This window comes from Pleurodeles waltl, chromosome 5 (assembly GCF_031143425.1).
Source record: "Pleurodeles waltl isolate 20211129_DDA chromosome 5, aPleWal1.hap1.20221129, whole genome shotgun sequence".
Taxonomy (NCBI): domain Eukaryota; kingdom Metazoa; phylum Chordata; class Amphibia; order Caudata; family Salamandridae; genus Pleurodeles; species Pleurodeles waltl.
In genome coordinates, this window is record NC_090444.1 from 1,002,249,562 (window position 1) to 1,002,269,798 (window position 20,237).

Below are 20,237 nucleotides of genomic sequence, written 5' to 3' on the forward strand. Positions count from 1 at the left end.
CCCCCGTTCGCATGCAGAGAAGAAAATAACATGGCGACTGCACCCGCATGGTGCACTTCAACTGAAGGGAGAAGCAACAGAAGTCCTGGCAAAGAGCTATTTCAGCGGTGCTTACCGTTTCCTTGTATACTGGGAGCTGAATGGATGCACTCTCTCTGAGCTTAACTGCAAAGTTTTCAGACTGCTTATGAGTGACATTTTGGTGTTTTCAGTGTGCATATGAGTGACATTCTACTGTCAAATGAGTGACATTTTCTTGCGAGTAAATCAAAGCATTAATTAGTACTTGAGTGTTCACAATTAACTCTCTATTATATATAAACATATCACTAAAAATGAAAACGTAATTAAAACACACCAGACCTACTGACATTGCCAATCCTTGTTAAAGGTACCAGCTAAAACAGTAATAATAAGTGTGTTGAGGATAATTAAGTGTGAACATGTTTCAGGTATTACAAGATGTGATTGTGAAATAAACATTACTAGGATTTGTGCAAGGGCTACTGGTCTTAGGAGTTTCTCAATCTGATCACTTCTGTTCTCTCTTCACACTACTCTCATCTGCAGTCCTTAACTATAGACCACATACACCTTTTTTCTAAATCTGAAATGCTCAATCTGCATATCTGTTGGACCTTGCCCTTTTACGGGGTCATTCCCCAGACTTTTTGCTTTTTGCCTCCTTATTTTACTGACCTTTGCTGTCTGACGTTTTGACTCTGAGCATTTTTTCACTGCTAACCAGTGTAAAGTGCATGTACTCTCTCTTACAAATTTGATATGATTGGATTCTACCTGATTGGCATATTTAATTTACCTATGAGTCCCTTGTAAAGTGGTATCCCTATACCCAGGGCCTGTAAATTAAATGCTACTAGTGGGCCTGCAGCGCTGCTTGCGCCACCCACTGAAGTAGCCTGTCAAACCTATCTAAGGCCTGCTAGCGCAGAGCCTGTGTGCGCAGTTTCCTGTCACAGGGTCCTGGCATCTAAATTTCCTTGCCAGGCCCAGAACTCCCCTTTTACTACATGTAAGGCACCCCTAAGGTACGCCCTAGTTAGCCCTTTGGGCAGGGTGCCATGTATGTAGAAGGAAGGACATGTGCCATATAGCGTGGTCTGTCCTGGTAGTGACAAACAGCCTAACTTGGTGTCTCACTGCTGTGAGTGCTGCCCTCTCATGGGATTTTATTGGAAATGCCCTGCCTTATGTGTAATAGGTATTGTCAGATTTATGAGGGGTAGAGTAGGCATGTTTGGTATGGTTGTGACAGTGGTAATAAATGCTGCTTACTGGTGTAGGTGGATTTTTTATTACTATCACAGAAATGCCACTTCTAGAAAGTGCGCATTTGTCTGAACTTATAACTTTGGTGTTTTGCAGCTTGTCTCCAATCAAAGTCTGGGCAGACTGACAGTTGGGGCTTTGTGCATACTTCTCAGACATCCTGAACACAGGGAGGGTGGAGGTGACACAGAGGTGCATCTACATATTGTAAAGATTCCTGGGCGGAGAGGAGGGAGAGGCGGGGCACACCTGCATTTGTAAAGACTGTGCCCTGGCCTCACACAATAGGGCCGTTAACCCCCCACTGATGTTTGGAGCCTGTGCTGAAAGGAGAGAGGGGGCACTCCCAGAACCAGTTGTAACTGGCTGGAACCTCCTCTCCCTACCATTGAAAAACACTGTAAGAACTGACTATAAGTACAGTGGAATTTTCCCCACAATTTGAACACTCTTGGAACTTGAAACTGGACACAGAACGCTGATGAATGGACTCATCAGGAGACCACCTTGGACTGCTGCTGCTGTGCTGACCTGTGACCTGCCTGGTCACTAGAAGGACTATCACCATCTGCAACCCTTGTGCTGGCCTGTAGCTGGGCCAACCAGCCTGTGCTCCCCTTGTCTCCTAGTTGCTCCCAGGGGCAGGGTGCTGTGCCCCTAACCCCTGTATGGATCCCTGTAGGACTGGACTAAGCGCTGGAAAAAGCGCTCTCTTGGTACTGCAGACAAGAGATCACCGCCGCGCTTTATTTTTGCCCCCCGAATCACCGCCGCAGTCCGGGTTATTGGACTATTATTAGCGCGAGTTTTGCGCTAAGCTAAGTGCCCCCGGGGCACGAAGATACCTCAATTGGAGCCGGCGTGCTCCTAGCGGCACCCCCGGGGCACGGCCCGCTCCCAGGAGTGCCCCCGGGGCACCAGCCACCTCCTCTTTCCATGGGAGCATCCCGGCGGCCGGGAACAGCTTCCCAACACTCGCGCACCGCTTTGGGGGCACGCAAGTGCCTCCTCGGGCCCCGGAGGGGTCCAAGCTCACCAGTTGCCTCCAGCTTCTAAACAGAGCCTCCCGGTGGCCCGGGAGCAGCTCCTAGTACTCGCGCACCACCTCGGGTGCGAGCGAGTATTTTCTCGGACCTCCGGAGGGGTCCGAGTGCCCTCTAACACGGAAGCAGGACTCGGGGAAGGCGCAGGGAGCTCCCTCCTTCCCCGGTCGCTGCAATAGGAGCAGGATGCTCCTAGTTTTTGGCATCCTTGTTTTTCCTACTCACCGTGGAATCGGGAAGGGAGACCTCACCGGAGGTCCCTTCCCGCCTTTATGTGGTAATTGTTGGTGGGCCACGCCCGGCCCCACCCCACGGACAGGGTGTGAGGAGGCTGAGGCAGGCCCCCACCACGAGGGAGGCCCCCTGTTTTGCGCACAGGAGCGCCGGGGGCCCCCATGCCCATTTCTAGGTACTGGAAGTGCCCTTTCCACCAGCAAGAAGGTACTCTTTAGAAAATCTAGGCTCTATGAGCTTAATACAGACATACAGATATTTCCTATTTCCTACCTGTTTACTGGTTATACATATATGTGCTAATATTCCTTTTCTAGGCATGTCTAGCTGATATGTATTTATATGACTTGTGGTATATTCTCTAATGTTCCTTTTATGGGTGTTAAGGAATTGTTCATGACAAGTGCATATATCTTTTACTAAAATTCCTGACTACTGCTTATGTTGCAGAATCCTGAGTACTTACGTGTTCTAATGTGACAACTGCATATTCCTGCAGAGTATTAGTAACTTGTGTAACATTCTGACAATTGCTAAGGTAGCAGGGTATTATTCACGTGTAATGTTGGTCTAATTATGTTTTGTGCAATACAGATTATCTTTACATAGCTCAGTGATGAGTTTACATTGTGGTGTATATTTTGCGTCACGTGTGTTGTGTGTTGTGCAAACACTTTACACATTTCCTCCAGGTTAAGCCTGACTGCTCGTGCCAAGCTACCAAGGGGGTGAGCAGGGGTTATCTTGGACGTGTAACTCCCTAGCCCTGACTAGAGTGGGTAGGTTCTGCCTGGCTGAGGTGCATACCCTAGCCAACCAGAAACCCAATTTCTAACAATATCTTACACATCATCTAGTTCCCCTTCATCACTGTTTTTTCACTGTGTCCTGCTTGCACTACTTGTATGGTCCTCACCACACAACCAGCAACTCTCTACTCATCCATAAACATACCATTTTATTTTCATGTTCTCAATATTTTGACATCACATATTACTCCTGCAGACACTTTCAGAAAAAATACAGGACATATATGCCTGCAGAGTGTTAGCATTTTTAGGAAATGTCAAAGTGATAGTTATTACTGAAGAATATGATTCAGCACGCTGCATAGGTTACATGTCACAATGATGTATAAGAAATGCAGATCACAATTATAAAGTGAATGTGTAGACATACACTAATAGTTTATGTGATGCATACTGTGTATAAAAGGGGGAGCCACAGATTATGAAGATATTTTGAACTAATCACAAATCATCCCCCTGATTAAGAAGGGATGAGAAGAGGATAATTTTAATTACCAATGAGAGTATGAGAATATGATTTGTAAATAGATTTTGAACAATAGATGTATAAAATATAGTTGTTAAGGATAGTGTTAAAAAAAAACATTAAAACAAATATTTTTTATATTGACTTAAAAAAAACATTAATAGCGAAAATACAGTTGAAATGCATATAGGCAAGGATGCTTTTTCAGCCCTGAAGCATTCTTGATGTGAAGGGGACAAAGCACATTGGCCTAATCATTATGAGTTTTACTGTAATTGAAGCTTACAGTTGCCTAAAAGAAGAAGAATTAAAAGTGTCTATTTCAAATGAAAATCCCATTAGAGTCTCTGAAAAGCCCACTGTTGAATTTTGTTACTTGGTGAAATAGAGAGCAACACAGGAACTGTAAATGAAATGTATCATGTGACACAGCTGTTAAACTGAGGAGGCTCGGGGACAAAGGGGCGCACTACTCCCCCCACTTTTTTGTTGATTTTGGGCCTGGGGATTGAGTCCCTGGAGCCTATTAAGGGTTGGGGAGGTGTTCCTCCCCTTTTTAAATTGGATTAGGCTTCGGGACAACTTACAGGGACTTTCAATCAGCGATGTTTGTTCATTGAGTACACTATAGTGTCACTCACATTTTGCTTCTGTCCTCCACTGCATACACAATGGGGCATATGTTCAGCCCACGTTAGCTATTGGCTTTCCTTCCTGTGATGGCATTCTGCTTTTGTGCAATGTGCGCTTTCAAATAAAATGTGTGTATATATTTTGGTCTTTATAAAATGCTTGTTTTTAAATAGTGTAAGCATTTCTTCAAAAGTCAATCAAAAACAAAAAAAAATTTGTTAAAGCCAAAAATGTTATCATCCAATGCTGACCAACTGGCTTTGCCAGCACTTGCTTTAATGTCCAGTTGAACTGATTTGTGTTTTAGTTTGTTTAGCGATCCATTACTATGGCTATCAATTGCACATAAAGATGCCCCTGCCCCCTCATTTATGTTCATTCTTTTACAATTTCAGGAATTTCAAGAATCAGAAAGTTACCTGAAGAATGGGTCTGAAAGTCCAATGTTATTCCTGGTGCCTTCTTTGAAGTAGTAGACATTTCTAGAGATTTTCATTTGAAATGCTTGGATTGTCCTGCCTCTCCTGACTACAGGCACAATGTGGTAGTGTGATGTCCTTTATCTGAAGGTAGGCACAGCCTCTTGATTTGCAATTGAGGTTGTGAAACGCTCTGTCCCCACATCTTGTTAGTAGAGGCACACCGAGAAACCACTAGCAGGCTGCAGTGGCAGGCCTGACATGTTTTAAGGAGTTACTTAAGTGGGTACCACAATTAGGATGCAGGCCCACTAGTAGCATTTACTTTACCAGCCCTAGGTACATGGTATACCACTTTTCAAGATACATTTAAGTAAATGAAATATGCCAATCAGTTGTAAGTCAATATTACCATGTTTTAGGGTGTGAGTGCAAGCACTTTAGCACTGGTTAGCAGTTGTTAATTGCACAGAGTCCTAATGCCAGCAAGAACAAATTTTGAAAAATAAGAGGTTGAAGAAAAAACGTTTTGGGGAAGGCCACCCACTTTTCATCTGTTGTCACACTTATCATTGAGTGGAGTAGCAAGAGTACCATTGGTCCTAAAGCAAGTGAGCAATTGATATCCACCCCCTTGATATTTATCCAAAATCAGACACTAACTGGGGTCAAGTGGGCCCATCACCCCTTTAGGTCTTGGTGCATTATACCTACTGCTATAGTGATAGTTTCATTCATTATCATTCATAATTCTTCTGCCAAGAGGATGTGGTGCTATAATCGGAATTGTTGTCATTGGAACTGTGGACCAGGTTTGAGTCAAGGCACCGTTCAAAATCCTGTGATTCTGACCAAATCACTAAGGACCTGATATAGAATTTGGTGAAGGGGGTTACTCAGTCACAAACATGACAGATATCCCGTCCGCTGTATAATGATCCCATAGTAGTCAATGGAGATTGTAATCTGGTGGAAAGGTTATCGATCATGTTTGTGATGGAGTAACCCGTCCGCCCAACTCTAAATCAAGCCCTTAATCTCTCAGTACCTAAAAAAATTATCTGACCTTTTGGAATGTAACTAGTGCTCATATAAAGTGTTCCCATGCCCTTGGCTGGTGTTTGTGCTATATAAAACTGCAAAAAAGAAAATTTAAATTCTTCAAAGAGAGGCTGTTTTTCTGCAGTCAAAGTATAGCAATCCATTTATTTTTTAATAATATTGACAAAGACACAAATTTTGTAGTTCATGTTTCCCCTTTTTGGCTTGAGGTGGAGTGCCAATATGCAATGTTTCTGTGTTATCTGAACTATTCTTCCTACTACATCATGTAGTCGGCACACAACCTTGTCCCAGTACATCCTCACTACAGGGCACATCAAAATCATATGAAGAAAATCATCACTCCTAGCAAACCATCTAACTGATTCTATTACATTTTTGAGTGTGCGAGGTAACTTCTATGCAGAAATTTATAGTGTGCTGTTAAATTAAATGGCAGAGTGAGACAAGAATATCACATATTTATTTCAGTAAAGCGGTACAAGGAGAACAACACTGTCTCATCCACTGCCTGCTCCTAACTGCCACTACCCCTACATTCTACCTTTTGCCTCTACATTCTACCATTCTATATTCTAAAATCTGAAGGAAGTCCCATTCCCCTTGATTAGACCTGCTTTCCAGGTTCTCTTGAATGGCAACTATGTCCTCCTCAATAGTGAAAACTGTTGTGGGATGCGAGCCAGAATAGTTTATGTTGTTTTGGTCTCTAAGATTGTTACATGCTGCAGGAACGTACTTTTTCCTCCTACATGACAGAGGGAAGTAGCTGAGATTTGGCCCCATGTCGCTATTTCAAATGTGAATTTTGACAAGTTGAGCAGACTCAATGCTTTATTGTTTCAAAAACATGTGGCGCTCACATCTGCATATGAGACCTATGCGCTTCAGGTTGCAAGGTCATCAGCAGAGATACATCCACCCAATATTCTCCAGTACTTTCAGGGGATTTCTGATTTCTTTGGCTATAATAGGTGACATTTTCCTATTGCTACTTTTTCTGCGCAATGACTGTCCCGCTGCAACAAGGAGGACTGAAAGCGCTTCCATCAGCACAACTGTGTCGTGAACGCATGATGAAGTACTTAGGAGCATCTCTCCTGGAGTAATTGGAGTGTGACCGGTCTCTGTCATTCAGACTGGTTTTACATTGTGTACAACCCGTGTTTTGGTGTCTCTTTGTGTTTCGTTCGAACATGCAATGAAAGTCTGTCTTTCTACGCAGCGCTTGTTTGTTTTCATTGGACGCTGAACTGTTGATGTTCCTGCTGAGGGCTCATTACCAGACATGAGCATTGAGGGTGCATTTGTTGTGGTAAGAAGCTTATGAGTTGCCCTTTGTGGATGATGCAGCTCTAAACTTATTGTAGGGCACACCATGGAATGCTGCTGCCTTGGCTGGAGCTCAGGCTTTGGAAAACGAATGCTCATTGATTTTCCTTGGCGATGAACTTCATACTTACCACCTGCTGAAGTGAAAGATTTCCTAACTTCAATTATACCGGATTCAATTGGCAACCTCCAAAATGACTTTGAATCTTTAAATTCAGCATTTTTAACGCCATAGTTAACATTTTAAATTGTCCTTTTTATACATACTCTAGTGTCTCTTTGACTTGTCATTATTGACATTCTTATATAAATGCCTCAGGTTGAATTTTAGTAGCTTTTATACATAATTAGACTTTGAACCACCTTTGAACTGGCAAGGGGAGTTGTGTAGCCTGTTGTGTAGCCTGTTTAGTAATAGCTTCATACACGTTATTTTAGCAAACTAGACCTGCAGCTGTGCACTTTAACCTAGATATATTTTATTCAGCTTTGTTTTATTATTTTAACAATAGCCACATTTGTGGTCTTGTTTTATTTTCTCTATCTAGCTGTTCTTTGCCTAGGCCAGCATTGCGTTCTTAAACAAGACATTTCTTTCCCTCTGTGCTTTTAAGAAGGCTGCAATAAGATAGGTTACTGGCAAACGTGGTACGCTTTGTCTCTAGTGTTCATAGAAACATATACACTCTTACGTGGGGATCCTTTCTTGGAACATCAGCTGTTTTATTAGAAAAACACTACTTTGACCCATGTATGTTAGAGGGAGATTCCAGCCAGATTACCACGACTGTATGCTGATTGCTGAGTGCTTCGCTGCAGCTGCTTATGTAGACTACAGGCCTGTGGTTCAGGTATGAGGGATGATGTCTTCCCAGGGAACCCGAAGGGCAGGATTAGAGCTTAATATGCTGTGCTCTAACATAGCCTAGGAAGAAGCTGTTTTTAACGATTCTAGTGACAATATGGTAGCGTTTTTTCTATGTTTCACTCTCCTTGTCACAATTTTAATCCTGTCATGCTTCATCGTCCTAGTTATTGCAGTACACACTTTGGGCCAGATGTAGCAAAGGGTTTTTCCCATTCTGTGTCAATGGGAAAATGTGTTCGTACATATGGCCCTTTATTATCTAAGATGCAGTTACTTCAATAAAACCTTATTGAACTCTATTCTGTCTCTGATTTTCCTTGTATATGTGAGACTAAGGTAACTGAGAGACACGGACGAGATCTGAATGACCACGATTTCCCTGAGGAGTCAATTGTGTCATGCGCTCGGTTGCCCAATCATCCCTACGCTTGGGTGGAGATGAAGCACTGCTAGTTAGCCGGAGCAAAACCAGGATTAGGCCGACGAGTGTCACTTGTAGTGGGTTCAGACTCAGTCCCCCACAGTGCAAGTAATTCTGCTGCCCAAATCCAGTAGTCTCATTAGGATAATGAGAGCCTACACGACAGCACGTTGTCCCTCAATTCATCACTGACCAACACACCAAACTTCTTACAGTTCTTTTCCATCAACCACCATGGTACCAAATTTGTAGACGGTTTTCTTCCTCTTAACGACTCAAAAAGGCACTTTCCTGTAAGTGTATGAGGAGTTACCCTGTATGACGAAAGCATGTTTTGTAAAGACTTTTTCCAAGAAATTCCTGATTTCAGAGCTAGATGTATAGTTTCTTTTATGATCCTATTAAATCTCTCTACCTGTCCATTAGAAGAAGGATTATACAAAGCTACCTTTACATGTTTGGTGCCATTCTTCCTTAGAAACCCAGCCACTTTTTCCGATATTAATTGAACACCATTATCGAACACCAGGATTTCCGGTACAACTTGTCTCGCAAATACATTCACTTAAAATTGTACTATTACATCCATAGTGATTTTGCTAACCATTCTTTCTTCGAGACACTTAGAAAAATAGTCAGTGAACACAATGACATATGATTCCTTCACTGGTAAGGTAGAAAATGGACCGATAAAGTCGATAGACAGTTTTCTCCGGGGTCAGTCAAATTACTCAACTGCCATTAATGGTGCTGAACACGGTTTGGCACTTTTATCACTCCGAGCACAAGTTTTGAATAAATTAGAATAGAAAAAAATATATATATATTAACCGATTACAATCCTAACATATACACTAAAATAAAAAAAGGTAATAAATAAAATAAAATAAGGTGAGTGGATCACCGCCATCTGCGGCGTCAATAGCAATGTATAGTGTGCAGATCACCGATATTATGTACCTCAGGTTCTTAAATACCGAGGTGTGCGGATCACTGTAGTCCACATGTGAAACTTTATGCAGATAGTAACACATAATGATGGAGAAGATTAGTAAGATAGCCACCACAATGCAACAAAATACATCCTCATGCTTGAGGTGCAGATGCAAAATGCAATTCAAGATGACTGCCACCATGCAGCAAAATACTTCCACATGCTTGACGTATTACGATGGCAGCCACCATGCATGTATGTACGTACGTACAGATGGCATATGAGCTCATCAAGACGAAAGGATCCTGAAGTGGGCGTAGGTTATCCCACAACTCTGCACACAGCTTCAGCGTGGGCTACAAGGACCAGGATCTTAGGCACATAGCTGCAGCCTAGACTGCAGGAACCAGGATCTCAGGAACAGTCACTTATCCGCAACTTGTATCACACGGAGGAAAATTAAAGGTATGGCGTTGTTCTCCACACGAGTCTCTTCCTTCGGATTTGCCAGCTCGTTGCCAATGTTAAATTAAAAGGCAGAGTGAGACAGGAATACCATGTATTTATTTAAGTAAAGCGGTAAAAAGAGAACAACGCTGTCCCATCTACTGCCTGGTTCTAACTGCCACTACCCCTACACTCTACCTTCTACCTCTACATTCTACACTTCTACATTCTACATTCTACCTCCACATTCTACACTGCTACTTCTACACTTACTAACTAATACCACATGTGCACATCTAAAATTGCCATTGCTAGTTGCTACTTCTGATTAAATTTTTGTCAGACTTCCCTGGTGTAGACAAAAATGTTACATTAAATGAGCCCGCAAATTTTGAGTCACTTAATTACAGAAGCAAAAATAGTACAATACAGGGACACATTTTATCACAAACCATCTTACCTACTCCACCTTGTCTGTGACCACCCCTGCATAGCATCAAATGAAGAGTAATACCGCATCCATACTGGAACTGCAACATATGCATTACATTCATGAGTTTGGTGGCTGGTGAAGGTTTGCAGACTTTGTGCTGTTTTTTTTTTTTTTTAATCTGACATTTTGCCGCCTGGACTACGGTCCCTAATTAAACAGTGTTGCAGGCAGAGGTGGAGAAATGCCCATAGCCAGATCCCCCTCAGCCATTTAAGGGATCCCAGACCGTCAGGGGGTCTCATTCAGCCCAAGGCCAATTCATATCTGTGAGATATGGGGGACGGTGGACCCCTGTAGTAAAGTGTTAGTTTATTTGGTCATGGTGTTCCGAGCATTCCATTTGTTGGTTAAATAATAAGGGGATATAGAATGTTGGAGGTTCTTTGCGGCTGGATGAGACTGTACACCGCTGTTATATTTATCCTGTCAATTAAACCAGGAGTTCAGTTACCAGCATTTGTTTCCTTATTTATGCTACAGCCCTCCATCACATTTTACAGGGGGCACCATCATTTAGCACTACCTACTGCTTCAAGATCCCCACTGAAATGCTCAGAGACTCGTTTCAAGAAGTTAATGTGTTTTGACACTAAGCTAATGCTATGACCAAGAAGTGCCTTTTGGAGATTTCCAAGTACCGCGCAGTTTCAGAACAGGCGTATGAGCGCCCACGTCTCTTCCCACTCTGCTTTCAGTGCCCACGCTTGACAAATACAAACATTTAGACAATCCAGAGATTATGGTTTACCTCCGGTTTCGTCCTTGTTTAGTTTTTTTCATACCTGGAGATCACTCGGCAAACTATTTTTCTTGCGTTTATTGCACCTCTCTAGCAGAGTTAGACTGCGGGGCATATTTATACTCCGTTTGCGCCGAAATTGCGTCATTTTTTTTGACGCAATTTTGACGCAAAACTAACTCCATATTTATACTTTGGCGTTAGACGCGTCTAGCGCCAAAGTCCATGGAGTTAGCGTCATTTTTTTGCGTGGACACCTACTTTGCGTTAATTATATGCAAGGTAGGCGTTCCCGTCTAAAAAATCGACTCCGAGGCATGTGCGTGGGATTTATACTCCCGGGCAAAAATCACGCCCGGGAGTGGGCGGGTCAAAAAAAATGACGTACGGACGCTTTTGCGCCATTTTTTTAGCGCCTGCAAAAGGCAGGCGTTAAGGGACCTGTGGGCTCTGAAGGAGCCCAGAGGTGCCCCCCCATGCCCCCAGGGTCACCCCCTGTCACCCATGCCCACCCCAGGAGGACACCCAAGGCTGGAGGGACCCATCCCAGGGACATTAAGGTAAGTTCAGGTAAGTGTTTTTTTTTTGTTTTTTTTGTGGCATAGGGGGGCCTGATTTGTGCCCCCCTACATGCCACTATGCCCAATGACCATGCCCAGGGGACAGAAGTCCCCCTGGGCATGGCCATTGGGCAAGGGGGCATGACTCCTGTCTTTGCTAAGACAGGAGTCATTTCTATGGGGGTTGGGAGTGAAAAAAAATGGCGCAAATCGGGTTGAGGCAAAAAAATTGCCTCAACCTGACTTGCCCCATTTCTTGACGCCCAAGCTCCATATCCCCCTACGCCGGCGCTGCCTGGTGTACGTCGTTTTTTTTAACGCACACCAGATGGCGCCGGCGGCTAACGCCGGCTAACGTCATTCAATAAATACGGCGCCCGCATGGCGCTTCAGAATGGCGTTAGCCGGCGCTAATTTTTTTGACGCAAAACTGCGTTGGCGAAGTTTTGCATCAAAAAGTATAAATATGGGCCTGCATTTTTTAATACTCCCTTTTATTTCGAAGCGCGGAATTGCACTGAAAACATCGAAGGCGCTAGCTACCACAACTCATTTGGGTAACACGAGGGCAGCCTAGACTGCTGCTGATGGGGACGGGTTAGCGCTTCTAGGGAGATTGAGTTCTGCGAGGCAAGATGAATTACTACACATTGTTCTAGAAATATCTCTTCAATAGTTCTTACATTGTTCACCAAGCACGCCTGGTTGACGCGTGCTGCATTGGCATCAGTGGTACAGCGACTCCAAGGGAAAGAGGAGTCCAACGGCTGCTACGGTCCGCTCCGCAAAAGCGCGAAATTAAAACGTAAGCAAGGAAAGAAACCACACAACTTCTCAAAACGATCGTCTTTTGTGACCCTTTAAAACATGAATTGATCAGAAGGCCGCTGCTAGTGCCCTCTGGCTAGGTACGCGCTATATAAAAAAAACAGCTATGTATGACTGTAGGACAAACCGAGTATACACGAACATGTTTCCTTTGGGAGGTGGGGTGGCAGCAGAGGAGTGGGTGACTTGTAGCAACCATAAACAAGCTCCACTCACTCCCCTTTAATAAAAGGTTCATTCTACGGCACGTGCATGCAGTGTAAGGTTGCCCCAAGGTGGAAAGGAAATTCATTAGGAGTGCGAGGCAATCCAGTGTAAACAAAACTGTTTCTTAAAATCAGAATATACATACAAAACTGAAAATGCGGACAGAATATGCATACAAAACTGAGAAAATACATAAGGAGAGATCATGTTAGTATGCAAATTGGTGTTTGCGCCTGTTGCACCAAGTGCGACCCCATATAAAAAGTGCAGTCTTAGCAACATTTTCACTGTAGTCTTCTAGGTTTCATTTTGACCGCCCGACACATATTTGTGGTGCTAAACGACGCTGTCCGTTCCATGTCACTCACAAATAGAGACTTAAAAAATCCGATGAACGTACCTGGCTGGGACTGGGGAAATAAGACACTACCAAAATACCCATCATATATTTGCTAGATTTAAGACACATGCGCCCGGAAGTATCAGAGAAATAGAACTCTTAAATAAAAGTAGGTTAAAAAGTTTATGTCCGAATGATCTGGACTGTAACAATAATAAACATGACAAGGGGGGAGAGAAAAGGAAAGGTGACGAATACAAACAGTATGGGCTTAAAATGGGTCTCCATCCTAAATACGCAACTGGTTGTAAATTAAACTCTTCTCAGCACAGTTAGCCAGGCAGGTTCAGACGTTTCAGCTTTGAACATTGCAAAATATGCCCACAAACATGCAGTGGCGTGGCAAGAGTGGCCCGGGCCCTAACAAAAGCAAGAAAAGTGCCCCCACCGCACGCCCCCCAGTTCAGTAAAAGACAGGGAAAAATAGGATGCATTTGGCTTGGTGTCAGTGCAACCCATGTAGGATGAGTAGCTTTAGCGAACACGTGAAACTGACAGCCATCATTGTTGCTTCCCCAGAGGGCGTCCTATGAATCTGAGCGCTCGCTGACGCGCGTAGTCCTTTCTGGGCTCTCACCTGCAGGTAGGGCTTGCCGTCCTGCCTCACACCTCCGATCACCAAGTCAGCAGAAGCCATGGCCCCTGTGGTAGACAGCCCGAAGCCCACATAGCCCAGGGTCTGCACCTCCAGCAAGAAGGTGATCCGGTCCCCCTGCCGGCCCCAGTGCACCAGGAAGTGGCCCTGGGGGTCCAGTACGGCGCTGTGCCCGAGAGGCGCCACCTCCTGGGCGGCCGGCCAGAACAGCGCGGCCAGGTAAAGGAGGGACAGCGCACGTTGCCGCTGCAGTGCTGATAGGGAAGCCGACATCCCGTGCTGTGCAGCCTCCACAGCCCCGCACGCTCACTGTGAGGAGAGAACAGCTCTCTCCGCCCCTCTGGCAGGAGCACGGCGGTCGCACTGGGCTGGGAAAGGGGCGTGTGCCAGGCTGCAGCCCTGCCCAAGGATCTGGCTCTGGGACATAGATAGGTTGAGGATGGTGTCAGCTCTCTTCAGACACAAAGCTCAACTCAAGAAACATGCCAGAGCACGAACAAGATGCGCGCATTACATTCTGACCTAGAGTTAGCCTCCCGTTTGATTAGACTGCCAGCAGCCTCCTCCCGCGCGGCTCGGTAGAGTCCCACACTCCATCAGTGCCACCACATAGCTCGTAACCCTCATTTGGTGGATCCGGTCCAGTGACTTAAACGGAAATTGAGAAGGGCGGGTTCCTACTCTCTCTGTTTGTTAGAGAAAAGTACCGGTGCTTTCCAATTAAAGTACTGCATTCCTGCTGAAAAGTGTCTGTACTCCCCCTTTAGATAAGCAGGCGCTGGCACTCCGTCCGTACCTGACAGTACCTATCTACTTATAAAACTGACCCTGTACTTAAATAACGTCGTTTTCAGTATAGTCGGTTTTCTGCCAGGTAAACTAGACTAGTTGGCCAGTCTGCCGACACGTATGAGGTAAAATGCATGCTGCAAGAGCAACTTCATGTCAGAGGATACTTAAACCAACTCTGACAGACTAAGAGTGATGCATTTGGAAGACAGACAAAAGACCACCCGATAAGGTTGCGCAACTCTGCCAATATAATTGTCTTGTGCTTTGCCCTGCGAGACGTTGTTCACATGTAGGAATTTTTCATGCATGCAATTTGCTTAAACGGTTACAATTATGCCAGGGGTTTGGCAACGCCCGAATTGTACTTCATATTGGAGGGGGTAACTTTAACACTTTACGCACAGTATCCATAATACTTCAAGTGCTTCCAATTGTATTAGAATTAGAAATGTCCTTCTTTTGCCTGGTATTCCCCCAGATTTATTATCTTCTTTTTTTCTGAAACTGTTTTGCTGGCCATAGGACTCAGGTAAATGATGGGACTTGGACCAATCTTTAGCCTTCGTCAGCAGGAGGCTACTGCTCTGAGAACAGAGGTGAAATACAATTGAGAGGGAAGAATTTGCAGTGGTCTGGGACTGTCTCTGCTTTTTTGCCTTGTTTGTGGACGCAGACCCTAAAACGTAGTGTAGCAATAATCAAGTGTGACTTTAATCGAACTAAATAAGATTGTACGGGGACAAATGTGCTCTCAGAGTAGTTTGCCAACATTTATAAGCGTGCTTTATATAACGTGATGTATTAGAATTGTGCTAGTTTGACATAATCGTAAACGTGTGCCATGATTTTGCTTGTTAGAAATGTTTTAGCTTAGCATGACTTTAATGGAGGCTTTGGCCTAGTTGCCGCGTCTCACGATTTAGATGCTCGTATTTTTCCAATGTGCTAATAAACGTGTATTTCTGCTTGAAGCTGTACTTTTCCACTGAGATCGTTCACATGCTTATCTTAAGGTTTCGTGCCAGCCTGGCATTTTTTTCTCTTTGCTCCAAGGTCAATCTGCAGGTGCGGACAATGGAAGCTCTGAAAGTGAGTTAATTGGTATAAAATGTTGCAACTTGCGTACCCGTCTCCAAGGATAATGTATGCTTAAGTAAAAGCTTGAGAACTGTTGTTTTTGATTAGATAATTTGAAGCTAACCTATGAACCCTCCAATGGAAGACCCTACTGGATTTGAACTGTTGTCTATAAAACCCAGGTGCACAAGAAGAAAGCAGCTATTACGGGCCATTACCTATCAGACATTATTGCCTATCTTCTACGATGCCAATTGATGTTCGACGCCATTTTGAGAGACTTTGATGCTTTCTCTAATCGAGAGAAAGAGACTTTAAGTAATTCTCGCCCTAGAGACTTTAACTTTGATTTGTCCCTTTGCATGAAGTAATAGTTTTATTTTGCCGCTGAGAGGCAATTGCCCTGTCCACCCTGCCCCTTTGCCCCGTCCCATGCTGATCGGAACCGGTACCCATGCTGATCGAAATCGGTACCTGTGAGACGAAGACTTCCTTGAATGCTGATTGAATTTGGTAAATATGAAAGAAAAAGTACAATTGCATTGTGTTTCTTTTTAGGTAACCAACTGCTGATTTTGATAAGAGCCCTAGTTAGGAGTTTTTCCAAATTAATGTTGCTAAATTGTTTCTGCATGAAGTCCCACATGCGGATGCTAATTTGAGGTTAGATGAGGATTCATTTGATGCACGATGCAATTTGAGACCTTGTTATGCTGACTAAATGTATGCAATTAGCCCATTACAGATTGTAGTTTTAGTGGTTTGCGTGGCCATTATAGAAGGCATTGTTATTCAGATGCTGCATAGATTGCATTTGTTTCGTCGTTATGGACAGCTATTAATGTTCATTTACATATATCATTTGGTGTTGAGACACATCTACATTGTGCTAGCTTTGTTAATATAGGGAAATAAATTCATTAACTTTGCATAAACTGGTGTGATTATTCATGACCGAAAGGTCATGGTTTCGCCGATATGTATTCTGGATTAATTGTGAAGTGTTATGTTGATCAGGGAATTGCTTATGTTCGTTATTGATTATTGATTGTTGATTGTTTACTCCCGAGTACGGAGAGTTCCACTTGGCCAAAAGATTCATCGACCCAAGAGCGTTCAGATACAGGTAATTTATTAGGTCGCAACGCTCTATCAGTAGATGGTAGCAGAGGACGGTTACGCCCTTTGGGACCCCGTATTTTAAAGTACATGGTGTTGAATTAACGGTTTCGCCCTTTGGGACCCATTAGTCTTAAAGTACATGGTGTTGAATTAACGGTTACGCCCTTTGAGACCCTACTCGAGAAGTTTGAATTAGATTTTTCCTTGGGTAAAATAGATTGAGAGAATGATGATGGGCTAAGTCCCCCGCGACTTTCCCGGGATCTTGGAGCTTGCGAATGGAGAGAATGGAGGTGTGGAATCGGCGTTGGTGGTACTAGTGACGGTATGAGTGAAGTTAGGGTTTTGCGCTTGCACAGCTTATTGCCGCAGAGTGTGTGAAAAGGTTGCGAGGATTTTAGAGAATAGCGGAGGTGCGACTCCGAGTGTAGAAGTAGGGAAGTCGTCGAACTTCATAGAAGTAGCGGAGGTGCGACTCCGAGTGTGAGAGTAGGGAAGTCGTCGAACTTCATGTGCGTGTGGCGCTTTGTGCAGAAAAAGGTCCACGTGGTTGTTGTTGTTGAGACGGGCCCTGCGAGGTCAAGAGACTCCGGAGTATGTTGAAAAGTGTATGAGACACTTGTTTTATGTTGTGGTCTGGGCGGTTTAGTAGGTTCATCGGGCGTGGTCAACGAGTCGGTACGTGTGTTAAGGGAGTGAAAGAAACTTCGACTTCGGGCTTTGACAAAATTCTAAGTGCACTAGAATAGATCATTGACAAGTTGAGAGCAGAGTCTGCGGGTCAGATTTGCTTGCGAAAGTGGGGACCGAGAAAGATGGAATAACTGCCGAGGCTAGTGAAAAATCCCTAAGGTCCTGAAGCGATTGTGTTACCCTTCCTGTAGTAAACCGACAGATCTGTTTTATTATTATTTGGTTGCTCGCGATACATGCTAGAAGTTGTTACGAGAGGAGCTGAGTGAAGGAGGACTAGCCGCGAGGCTTTGTCAGCCGCAGTGTGTGTGAGTGTGACGTCACTAGGAGCCGCGCTGGGATAGGTTGGTTGCAGAGAAGGGTCGGGCACGGATTGGACGCAGTCCGTGGGGCTCGATTGGAAGGGGAAAGGCAAGCGAAGAGTATTCCGGGAATTAAAGTCACCTATTGATTACAAATTTTGTGAAATAAAAGACGAGAAAATGAAATTTTTTAAAGCATTCAAGAGTGCGATGAAGGGGGAGTCTTACATTAAAGCGAGCGTAGGAGAGGAGACGCCACCCGAAGGTACACCAGCTTACATTGTAATGGAGGAAAAAGGGGTAGCCCTGTGCCTTTGGCTAAAGCAATGGCACAAGTTGACAGAGAAACATGGGAGCGTAGCGTTCCCGATTCATGGGACATTCAATATAAGGATCCTAGAGAATTTGAGATTCGCGATGTACGACATGAAGGTGCCTCCAAGGCCAGCACAGTTTGAGGCTCTAGCGATTTGGGAACTAATGGCTAGACAGCAACAGCAAAAGAAGTTCGAGACCAGGATGAGAAAGGTAGAAAAGACACTAGCGGACGCTAGGTGGGATAATGCACAGAAGGTGTGGAGGTCAGATGTATTGCAGGGGATAAAATTGTTTCCAGCGATTGCTAAGGAAAAAGAGGAGGAGACAGGCAAGAAAGCTACCTGTAAGACAACCGGGAGGTGTTCCAAAGATAGAGAAGATGAGTCAGATGATGAGGAGTTCATCATGCAATTGCTGAACGACCGTCCACCGCCTTATGCAGAGAGTGGACAAGGTCCAAGTACCAGTTCTGCCCCTCCGGCACCGGTACAGAATAATGAAACTCCAGATTCAGAAACGTCATCGGGATCTAAGGACCCGAGTTTACTGTTCACCCCGCAGATACCGCAGGTTAGGAGAATATATCCAGATGTGCCTATATTGAAAACAGCAGAAAATTATCAGCCGCAGGTCCCAAGGTACTACAGCAGTGATAACAGTACGGGAATGATTCTAGATCCAACCGTAATGGGAGTACAGAATGGTTGCAACCCAACATTGGCACAAGCTGAATCAACTCAGTTTTTGATGCCTCAAAAGCAGATGCAGGGGGGAACAGCACATGCTCAAATGACGGGGAGTCAGATGGGCATGCCGGCAATGATGACCCATGGTGTGGGAATGAACATGCCTCAGAACCTGGGGAATGGACAGAATCCAGATGCGATAACCCTACCCATTACTGTAGGTCCTCCGGTACCTTTGTACGTTCAGCCTAACGCAGGTATGAGCAGTCAAGGATCAATGCTGCAGAATGGGACGGAAAGGAGGTGCATAGAACACACTCCAGAGATGACTCCGATAGCGGCTCAGCCAATGGGATCTGGGTCCTTGATGGAGTTTAGTCCCATATGTGCTCAGTCAACAGTGGTGAGGTCGAGTCCCCCACTGATAATACCGCTATCATCAAGCACTGAAAAGTTGCCGCAACCATCAATGGCAGTCGATGTGAATGCTGCACTAATGGGGTTGAATGCGCAACAGCTAACACAGTGGTTCAACAGTCTGAATTCCACACAAAGCTCAACAAGTGGGAAGGGGGAAGACTACCTGAATAGGGTAAGGTTGAGCATGGAAGCAGAAGAGTTGGTGGAAGGGACTATGGGTGTGAATAGGCTAGAGTCCTACTCAGAAGAAAAGCTGAGGTATCTATGTCCCAGGATTACGAGAGAAGTGAACAAGGTACACAGAAGGTTGCAAGAAATAGCTGACAAAAACGGGATTGAGATAGACAAGACAAAACACTTGAGCAGGAGCTATAGATTGGATTTCGGGACCACAGACTTTGAACACATGAGGTCAGCAGGCATGAAAACGCACCTTAGAGAATTGCTGCAGAGTGCACAAGTGTGGAGGTGCTTAGACAAATGGGAAAGCAGGTGTGCAAAGAAAAAGGAAAAGAAGAAAGACAGTGTCCCAGAGCACAAGGAGAAAAGGCCACAGAGTAGTGATGCAGTAACCATGTTACCAATGAGGGAGACAGCAGGGGGAAAATTAATACATGTACCGTGGCACAGAAGCGACATTCAATCCTTTACGGATGATTTTCCCAAACTGAGAGAGAAACCGATTGAATGTTATCAACAGACTGATAGGTTTGTGAAGCTTGCAAAATGTCTTTGGGAAGACCTGAACACCCTCTTTGAGATTGTGGTTCCGGCAGATTTGTGGGAGGAATGCAAAAGAGCTGTAGGTTGGCCGACAAGTGAACCAGAGAGAGACAGGGATACGGGTGCACCATCACCTATGGTGATGAGCTTGTACCACAAGGTGATTGAGCACTTGAAGACGAAGGTTGCCGCGAAAAATGTGGATTGGCAGAAGATTGATCGAACTGCCCAAGAGGCTAAAGAGTCGATTCATAGTTACTACGAGAGGTTGTTGAAGGCGTTTAAGAACTACAGTGGCACAGAAACAATAGAGGCGAAGGACAT

General features: G+C 44.5%; 1 protein-coding gene across 2 annotated transcripts in view; it reads right to left on the minus strand.

Moving 5' to 3' along the window:
- Window positions 1-14,121, minus strand: part of MOXD1 (monooxygenase DBH like 1) — a 759,590-nt gene extending 745,469 nt beyond the window's left edge. Inside the window, exon 1 of one of the 2 annotated variants that reach the window (XM_069235166.1) lies at window positions 13,763-14,121. In XM_069235166.1, coding sequence (XP_069091267.1) covers window positions 13,763-14,053 — 291 coding nt within the window. In that variant the 5' untranslated portion in view covers window positions 14,054-14,121. The remainder of the gene's footprint in view (window positions 1-13,762) is intronic. The other variant, XM_069235165.1, reaches the window with a different exon arrangement.
- Window positions 14,122-20,237: the final 6,116 nt, after the last annotated feature.